At 41.2% G+C, this 10,595-nt stretch overlaps 1 protein-coding gene across 7 annotated transcripts in view; it reads left to right on the top strand.

Moving 5' to 3' along the window:
- PLCG2 (phospholipase C gamma 2) overlaps positions 1 to 10,595 on the top strand; it is a 203,758-nt gene that overhangs the window by 113,328 nt on the left and 79,835 nt on the right. For all 7 annotated transcript variants that reach the window (XM_056525832.1, XM_056525825.1, XM_056525831.1 and 4 more), the window contains exons 12-15: positions 4,527 to 4,612; positions 4,976 to 5,096; positions 7,497 to 7,665; positions 10,290 to 10,394. In XM_056525832.1, the coding sequence (XP_056381807.1) occupies positions 4,527 to 4,612; positions 4,976 to 5,096; positions 7,497 to 7,665; positions 10,290 to 10,394 (481 nt within the window). The remainder of the gene's footprint in view (positions 1 to 4,526; positions 4,613 to 4,975; positions 5,097 to 7,496; positions 7,666 to 10,289; positions 10,395 to 10,595) is intronic.

Here is a 10,595-nt window from a genome sequence, read left to right as displayed (position 1 = left end):
CCTATTTAACATGGTATTATAGAAGCATATTAAGGGCATGCAACTAATAAAGCCTTTATAACAACATGAAAACAATTCAGATTCAGGATGGTACTTCCAGCAACTGACTTGGGAAACCCACATGGAAAAGACAGGGCCAGTGAACTAGGCACGATACTGGTATACCTGTAGATAAAGATTCTTTTCAGACCAGGTACCTCACAGATTAATTTTACTTACGAACTCAGTAACATCAATTACTTATTTTTTCTGTCAGATGAGAGGCACAAACTTGAATACCTAACATACTAGCAATAGTATTTCTCACCGCAAGAAATTTCTCACCGCAAGGAGTATATCTAGCTAACTTTAACTCCCCTAACTATTATTATGGGTAACCAACAGGCATATAATTTTGATATTCCCAACAACTGAAAAAGCATCTGGAATATATATATATATATATATATATATACTAGCTGAGTACCCGGCGTTGCCCAGTTTTTCCTTCCTAATCCTTGTTGGGGAGGAAAATAAACAAAGGAGGAAGCTTTTGACTTCATATCCAGTCCTCATATATTGTTGTCATATCTCAACCCCATATCTCGACCTCCTGTCCCGTCCTCCTATCCCGACCTCCTATCTCTACCTCCTATCCTGACATCCTATCCCGTCCTCCTATCCCGACCTCCTATGCCGACCTCCTATCCCGTCCTCCTATACCGTCCTCCTATCTCGACCTCCTATCCAGTCCTCCAATCTAAAGCTCCTTTCTCGAGCTCCTATCTCGAGCTCCTATCCCGACCTCCTTTCCCGTCCTCCTATCTCGACCTCCTATCTCAACCTCCTATCCCGACCTCCTATCCCGACCTCTTATCCAGTCCTCCTATCTCGACCTCCTATCTCGTCCTCCTATCCCATCCTCCTATTTCGACCTCCTATCCGACCTCCTTTCTTGACCTCCTATCCCATCCTCCTATCCCGACCTCCTTTCCCATCCTCATATCTCGACCTCCTATCTTGACCTCCTATCCCGTCCTCCTATCCCGACCTCCTATCCCGTCATCCTATCCTGTCCTCCTATCCCGACCTCCTACCCGACCATATTTCTCGACCTCCTATCTCGACCTCCTATCCCGTCCTCATATCCCGACCCGTAATATGTGTACCAGGTATTGAAATATCTCCAGCCGTACAGAAGTTATGTGGGAACATACATTTCCCATTGATTTGCATGGAACTTTAAACAAAAATCCCAACCCTCACAAATGAGGGTAGTTAAGGGTTAAATTAACTATCCTATATTTTAAGTGGACATATAAGTAACATGTGACCAAGTATTATCGAAATATCTCCAGCCGTTTGGAAGTTATGCAGTAACATATATTTCCCATTGACTTGTATGGGACTTTAAACATAAACCCCGCCCCTGGCAAATGGGGGTGAGTAAGGGTTAAATCACCTATCCTATGTTTGTTGTTGACATATAAGTAACATGTGTACCAAGTTTCGTGTTCATATCTTTAGCCGTTTGGATGTTTTTGTGGAACATACACACATACATACACACATACATACATACATACATACATACACACACACACACACAGGTTGAGTTTTATATATATATATATATATATATATATATATATGTATATATATTTATTTTTTTACTTTCAGCAGCTGCAAAGCTATATTATACTATACAGACAAAAACAGGCAATAACACTGCATTGCTCCCCCAAAGTGGAGTGTCACAACCTCCGCCTGAAGCATGGTCTGCCACGCCCCCTCCATATATGGAAGAACCGTTCGGCAATCTTTGGCTCTCCAGTAGAGATATATGAAGGGGGTGTGGCGGCCCCTGCTTCAGGCAGGGGTCATTATGCACTGCTCTGGGGGAGAGCTGGGCTCCATACAGTAGATCGCGGGGGGCCCAGCGGTCGGACCCTCCAAGATCTAAAACTTATCCCCTATCCTTCTGTAATTCCAGGTTTGAGACTTCTCCTTTAAAGAAATTTTAGATATGATGGTCCACCCTCTGGATAGGCCATCAATATCAGATTTGTAGGGGTGTGACATCTGTCACCTCTGTTGTTCAGCTGCTTGAAGAGGCAGTGGTGGTCATGTGACGGTTACCATAGCCATTTAAACCAATGAAATGGGTTCCCCCTGCCAATTTGATATTAATAGCCTATCCGGAGAAAAGGCCATGCATTTTAAATTTGGATCATTACTATAAGGTGTATTGAAGAAAACACATCTATTAGCTCTATATCACAATCAGAGCTTAAAGGGGTACTCCGCTGCTCAGCGTTTGGAACAAACTGTTCCGTACGCTGGAGCTGGCGCCGGGAGCTCGTGATGTAATAGCCCCACCCCCTCATGATGTCACACCCTGCCTCCTCAATGCAAGTCTATGGGAGGGGGGCGTGACAGGCGGAGCGGTGCTATGACGTCATAAGCTCCTGGCTCCAGGGTTCAGAACAGTTTGTTCCAAACACTGAGCAGCGGAGTACCCCTTTAAGTGTCAGGAAGGCTGTGCTGAGCTTCAGGATGCATGCCTCCTCCCTACCACACCCCTTCCTGTCTTGATTAATTGGCATACAGGGATCAGTGCTAGAAGCCAAGCTCAGTATATCAATCATGCAGGATAGAGAGAGGTGGGTGATAGAAGAGGCATGCATCCTACAGCTCAACACAGCTTTCTTGACACTTGAGCTCTAAGTGTGATATAGAGCTGACAGATTCCCTTCAAAGTGTCCATATGATTTAAAAAAATCTTTTGACAGCTGTGCACTTCACCCCTGTGCTCACTGCAATCTCTGTCTCCGGGCTCCACTATAAGTCTATGGAGCCCATATTAACAGAGATTGCAGGGCTCCTAGCACTGAGACTTTGACTGATCAAAACTTTCCAAATGTCCCTTATGTCCTAACCATCCAATTATTTAAACCCCCATCACCTTCCTATAAGAAGAAATCCCCCCCCCCCCCCCCCCACAACAGGATAGGAGGACAGATGCTGGCAGTCTTCACTGGAGACTGTTTTTTCTTCTTCTTGTTTCTAACCTTTGCTTCTTGCAGGTACTGTGCCATCTACTTCCTTTACCAGTGCTTTGCGCTGTGTCCAGGTTGGCATAGTGTCCACAGGCATAACACTGACTTATTTTCTTTAGGGCGAATGCAGGAAATCAATTCCTCTGTGTTCCCTGAGTGCTCTGTGCGCTCAAAATAAATACATTTCCTATTACTGGTGTCTAGCTTTAAGTTAGCAAGTGGTTTCATTTTATACATTTGGAGAGTATTTCTCTCAGTTCCTTGTTCCTCTTGGCAGCGTTTGAATATTTAAAGTAGCCAGTGTCAACCAGGCTGCCTCTCTGAGCGCAACATTGGTATTTCCCTCTAGCTTAGCTTGTTTCTTCTCCCTCATCATGTCACGTTAGACTATGTTTTTTCTACCTTTCCTGTTGTGTATATAATAAAGAACCCTTTTTCAAAACATGTCTTCTTTTGGTTTTAGTGATTAGACTGGTGGGCAAAAGCAGCATCTAAATGCAAACACCTGACATGCAGGGAATGCTTGGTTGGAGAGAGATCAATCAGTTCACAAAAAGCTAGCCACAGTGTTATGGTAATCTCACAACATAGCCATTTAGCCCCAAGACAAGCGCAGATCCTTCCTAAGCATGTCCATTACTGCCTGCCAGGTACGTACTAAAATCACCTTATGGTGGATAACCCCTTTAAAGACCTCAAGGCAGGTGGACACAGAGGTTGCAGCTCTCTCTATAAGTGTCTCAAACTTGTCCAGATGTATATTGACTCCAGCATTTCCAGAGACAACATCCTGGCACAGTTCAAAACCATCTCACTGGCTATGCATTTTTTGGGTGATGCTTCCCCTCAGCAGCTTAAACTGTCATCTAAGTCAATGGTCTCTTGGCTGCAGGTAGACAACCGTTGTGGCTAAAACTGTTGGTAAGAAGATAAGGGAAGCATTAATCTCTTAACCTCAACTTGTTTTTCCATTGTCTTGTAGGGGGTATTGCTTTTTATAGGAAGGTGGTGGGGGTTAAATTAATTGGATTATTATTTTATTACTACTCTACGCCATTAAACATTCAGTCTGTCCCGACAGTTTCACAGGGGTTAGAAATACCCCACCTGTGCTGCTGTTGGGACTAAAGGAAAATAAATGAATGTTAAGAATTGAATGCGTCTCCGTGACATGTCAAAAGTATTTTAAAGGACAGGGACACTTTCAGAACTTACTACACACAAATGATACATTACATTTAATAGTAAAACTGTATGCAGTAGGATTATAAGGCCCCCCTCTAATGGTGAATGCCGACAGCAATTTTAACTTGTACCTATGACCATACACTATATATGGAGTTTTGTATCACAGTAATGGAGCTCTGGCTACTGTTAAACACTACGGATAAAGACATGGCAGAAATATCTATTACATGGGCCTTTTGCATTTCACTCTTTATTACAGAAACATTACCCTTCATCTTATGTTTTCTGCTTCCTGACCAGGTATTTAACAGGAGACCAGCTGCGCAGTGAGTCGTCTACAGAAGCTTATGTGCGGTGTCTGCGGATGGGGTGCCGATGTATTGAGTGTAAGCGCAAAGTATTTATTGTTATTTTATGTGATAGAACAACATTGGTTTTCTACCTTTGCCTCCCCTTGTCTGTCCTTCCTGTGGTCTTTCAAAGTTTGCACTTATTGGACTTCAAAAAATAATCAATAAAATCAATGCTGGTAGATTTCAGAAAGTTCTGCTCCCCTGGGAATTCTAGTGAAAGCCTATTTAAAATTAGTCATTTCATTTATTACCACCTTGCATTATGGCTAGAACATTAAATTGCTGACGTACCACCCGAAATATCTAGATGAAAGATTCTAATGTGTTCACGTTGTGCTGGGAAGTGTACTGGGATCACTGAAGTGTGATTGTTTCCTGTCTCTCACCTCACTCCAGTGGACTGCTGGGACGGCCCTGATGGAAAGCCAATTATTTATCACGGATGGACAAGAACAACGAAAATTAAATTTGACGACGTGGTGCAAGCTATTAAGGACCATGCATTTGTCACCTCTGAGTGAGTTCTTGCTTTAACTCTTTAACAACTGGGCATATGATGTATGAAGGCTACATAGAAAAAAAAGACAGCTGGAACTTATATTTGTGTCTAGATTTTATAGTCTCACCACATATAATACTCAATGTTGACAATAAAAAATCTAAATAGCTGTTTCTTAGTGATATCTGTTTGTGGAAAAGCTGGGTAACAACCAACAAAGCAGCTATGACAACTCCCAAAAAGCGTCAGATTTCTCAGACCCTAAGTTTACAGCGGGTTTCCCATTACGAGTTTGAGCCATGGTGGGTTTTCCACAGCAGAGAATCTGCAGCAGATTACATTGACTTCAATGGAGTTAAAATTTGCAGTGGCTCAAACTCACAGCAAGAAACTTGCTGTAAACTCGTCCATGTGAGCATACCCTAAAAGTTAACCCCCTTAGTTCGAAAAATCCAATATCTTAGTACTACATGATCCCTGGCAGATCTAATGAAGTCATGTTTTACTATTCTGCTAGTAGTCCATATTATTGCTGTAATGCCCAGAACTAGAGATGAGCGAACTTACAGTAAATTCGATTCGTCACAAACTTCTCGGCTCGGCAGTTGATGACTTTTCCTGCGTAAATTAGTCCAGGTGCTCCAGTGGGCTGGAAAAGGTGGAGACATTCCTAGGAAAGAGTCTCCTAGGACTGTATCCACCTTTTCCAGCCCACCGGAGCACCTGAAAGCTGAACTAATTTACGCAGGAAAAGTCATCAACTGCCGAGCCGAGAAGTTCGTGACGAATCGAATTTACCGTAAGTTCGCTCATCTCTACCCAGAACCACTTGCAGATAGATTGAACTTCACTGAGATCACCATAGAACTACAGGATAATCTGAGGCTCTGTTCACACTTCATTATTGCCTTACAACAGAGGTACTGTATATTTCCTGACATATACTCTACAAAATTGACCAGAAGGCTGTAACAAAAGCCATAGTAAAGACATGGTACAGTACAGTAGTTCCTTACCTTACACAATGCTATATTGCAAGAAGAAGAAAAAAACACTACTGTATGCCCAACACATCCTCACCTGGTTTTTGTCAAAAGTACACTCATCTGGCCATATAGATATCTTAGTGTGAACAGAGACTGAGATTAGTAGTTAAAATAGTTGCCCTAGTATTCCTGCAGAACTAGGCAGGGTTTTGGTTCTTTTTCTCATTGTTTTTTTTTTTTTAACTTTCTAAGTTGTAAAATCTAAAAATAAATAAAACAAAAAGATTTTTTATTTTTTTTTAGAAAAAATGGGTTACCTAGTTAGCTCACTTGAAGTATTATGGGGCCAGGTATTGCCGTAATGTAATCCAGACCCAAGGCTGTGCTCACACATTCAGCTTTTTATTGATTAGAAAGTTAGGAACAGATCAAAAATGGAGGACATGCAAAAATGAAAGAATAAGACGTTTCTCTTTTCAAGTCCATTCCTGTCTTTGTATTAAATAATTGCATTTATAAACCTGAACATGTAAACACACCCTAAGGTTGTAAAAACAAAATGTTTCCATTTACTGGATGCTTCTGGTCAATGCATTGGCCAGAAGAAGCATCCAGTGATGGGAAACGTTGTTTAATTTCCTTTGTTTGTACTGAAATAAGGCTTATGTTTGTTTCATCTACATTTGAGTGCCACCTCCATTCTAATCCGCTAATTTTTGCAATATATGTTTGTTTGTTCAACGTTTACAGCACTCCCTGGATCCTTTATCGTATAGTGTTTGTGGGTTATGTGGACATACTATGTACTTGGGGTAGCAATACCTGGAGGTGACCCTTTTTCTATGTCTGACACCCTTAGGCTATGTTTGGACAGAGGAAAGTCTGCACATAAAATTTGCATGCGGACATTCCACCAAAAGCAATGCGTTTCCATGTGGACTCCGCAGAAAGAATAGGCATGTCTATTCTTTCTGCAGACTCCGGAATTGGGATTCTTCAGATGTTCCGTTATACGTGTTCCCCATTTATGATCCGTTCCTGGCTTTTTAGTCAATGATTGCAATTAAAAACCTGAATGCATAAACACCCCCTTAGGCAGATTGGTTCATAAAGTGGTTTATTAAAATCCCTAATGTTTTTCGAGCATTATGGATGTTATGGGGTTGGGGATTCTTTGTAAGTCAGAACAGAAAAATGCTGCAAAGAGAGGCCCCGATTCTGGAGGTTTTGCTACAGCAATGTACAGTTATTTGCATGGGTACACTGTAATATTACAGTCAATAGGCCATGTTACAAGCAGTTTGGGGCTGTCCAGTTGAGGCAATCCCTTTTAGACATTTGAAAGAAATCAGGGACCACCCCTATTGGAAATGTACAATCATTCTTCTTTTCATGAATCTGACTGAATAACACATTATTATATCTTCTGTAGTTACCCAGTTATACTCTCCATTGAAGAACATTGTACGGTGGAGCAGCAGAGGTACATGGCCAAGGTGTTTAAAGAAGTGTTTGGTGAAATGCTATTGAACAAACCCATTGAAGCAAGTGCAGATCAGCTACCATCTCCTACACAGCTAAAGGAGAAAATCATTATCAAGGTAGTTATTGTATCAGTCTCTTACCTTCTACTCTGAGTCTCCTGACATAGCAGATTGTAATATAACAATAACTAAATAACTTTGCTTGGGGGAAATACTGTAGAGGGTGGGTCTTGCTCAACCAATATGGTATCCCTTGTTGTCCTTGTTATCACATCAAGCAAGCAGAAAATACAGAGACACCTTTCTCTTTCCTTAGACCATATTTCCATTGGCCAGCCACCCATTCCAGTTAGGAGACTTCCTCTTCCAAGGATCAAAGAGTTGTAGCAGTGGCATGTGATTTTCTGCCAGGAGAGCTGTAGATTTTGTGAGAGAGGCAGTAGGAATAATGCACCCCCCTCCTTCTACAAGGAACGTCTTTTTGGATTGCAGACAGGTTCCCTTTAAGACATCATTCCTGTTAATATCCGTTTCATTCAAAAGGTGTCAGCTACGAAGACATAAAGGTGGATGCTGACTTTTTTAGTCAAAGTAACCACACCTCTTGAGGGACAGCAAAAAGCCATGTTTCCAGGACAGTGCAGATTCCCTAAAGATGAGAACAGCAGAATTAATTGCTTGGTTATAAATTAATTTAACAAATTAATAAATTCCTTCAGGTTAGTGACCTAAGAGTGATAAGTAGGACAACCCTAACATGCACATAATTATGTTAAAACAGCAAAATAACACCTATACCCTATAGACCACTCAAATCCTGAGATTAAGAAAAAAACAAGAAATGTCTTGAAAACAAAGACATGTTAGGTGTTTCAAAGAAAATAACCACAATCCATACTTATTAGAGGACTCCCCTGACAATAAGCAGATCACAATTCATCTCCCTGCAGGTACCCCCAACCATCTGCAGGCCAAAAGATGAGAATCCTTTATGGTGGACACCTCTATTAGGCAGACCCCTTTTCCTACGCATACCTATATGATATTCTAACAGAGAGAACCTAGCGGGTTTTTTCATATATACCGTAGTTTATACTTAATATTTTATTTTTTCACAATAAAAGCATATTTTATAGGACCAATGTTTTTATGTGTTACTGCATTCCTAGAATCATAACTTTTTGTTTTCTTTTTGCATCGAGGTACCAAAATGTGTGTTTTTTGTAGTGTGTGGGTGAGTTGTAGTTTTTATAAGCACCAATATTTGGCAAATAGTAGTTATTGATTGCTTTTCATAAAAAAATTTGGAAGGGAGGGAATTAGAAGAAATGAACAAATTCACTTTTTTTTTGCATTGTTGTGTGGTATAAATACTATGTATCTTTTATTTTTTATTTTTATAGTTTACTATGTTCTCTAAGGCCCCCTTCACATCTGAGCATTGACCAGCAGCGTTTCCTCCGGCGCTGTAGAAAAAGCACTGGAGGGAATCTGATTGTAGAACTGATCCCATTCTTTTGAAAGGGATAGTTCACATTCATCCAGCATCTCAAGTTGACGGTGGCACACACCGCATGGCCACCAGACAGGGAGATTGCACAATTAAAGGGGTTTTCCACCATAAGGTGATATTAGTACATACCTTGCAGACAGTAATGGACATGCTTAGGAAGGATCTGCGCTTGTCTTGGGGTTAAATGGCTATGTTGTGAGATTACAATTAACACTGTGGCTAGCTTTTTGTGAACTGGTATTTACTGTTTGACTTTTCTTTTTTGCCTAAAAATCCCATAATTCCATTTCCCCCCCCTCCCACACATCATCCACCCCACCCATTGAAACATAAATGAGCTGCATCCATTCAAATCAGTGTGGTTTTCAATCAGGGTGCCTACAGCTGTTGCATTAGTTGCAGATTGATCCCCCCACCCATTGAAGCAGACAGGCTCCCTGTCATCAGCTGACTAGTGAGTCAGGTCTCGGCCGCATTACAACCTGGGAAAAATCTGAGACAACAGTCATTTTGTATGCTGGTAAAAATAAATATTGGGGTGAAAATCACAGAAGAATTGTGATAAAACCATCACACACAGGTACAGACATTATATTATAAACTACACTAACCTTACAGCCTCTGTAGCATAGGGAAATAAAAAAAAAATCCTGGAATACCCCTTTAATGAATGCTGGGAAATTATTTGCATACCTGCAATCCTCCTCTGTACAAAACCTCTGTCATGTGACTATGACAGCACATGCACCTCTTACAGTTTTGCGCCAAACTGCTGCAAAGACACCACAGTTATGATGCAACTTGCAGTAAATTCATCATGGCAATACTGCAAAATGCATATATACATGTGAAACCCTTCTCAGGGAATAATTTATACCTAGGCAGTTGTGCCAGGCACAAATCTGGTAAAAGTGGGTGACAGCATCTGTAGTAGCATTAAAGGGGTACTCCGCCCCTAGGCATCTTATCCCCTATCATCTGCTGCATGGAGCTCTGTGCAGCAGTTGACAGGGGGTGCTGCAGGAGAGATCGTGGGGGTTCCCAGCAGCGATACCCCCCCCCCCCCCCCCCGATCAGACATTTTATCCCCTATCCTTTGGAGTACCCCTTTAAGATCGGTCATACTGTCCCCTTACCTTTCTTTTTAGAGGAATTTTTTAAATTGTTGTAAAAAAATGTGATTATTATATAAAAAACATTTATTTCATTTATCATTTTAACCCTTTAGCATAAAAAATTGGGATCCCATGGAGATTGTGTCATCAACGCAAATGACCATACGGAGGAAACTAAACTTCAGGGAGAACTGTATATGTGGGATGCAATAGATCTGGTAATCTGCTTATCATTTTTTTGAAAACTGTATATCACATATTCTTTTATATGCTGTAATATGTTGTATGTCCAGTTTATTTCTTGTAAGGTAATAAATGTTTGGTCACAGGGTGGCACTGCAGCACCTGTAATAGACACCAGAGGGAACTCTGAACCACCAAAGCCATTAAATGGAAGCTTTTGAAGTGGCAGGGGTTGC

The sequence above is a fragment of the Hyla sarda genome, chromosome 6, assembly GCF_029499605.1.
Source record: "Hyla sarda isolate aHylSar1 chromosome 6, aHylSar1.hap1, whole genome shotgun sequence".
Lineage (NCBI taxonomy): Eukaryota > Metazoa > Chordata > Amphibia > Anura > Hylidae > Hyla > Hyla sarda.
The sequence above is the reverse complement of the archived record's forward strand: the minus strand, read 5'-3'. Positions and strand labels throughout refer to the sequence as shown.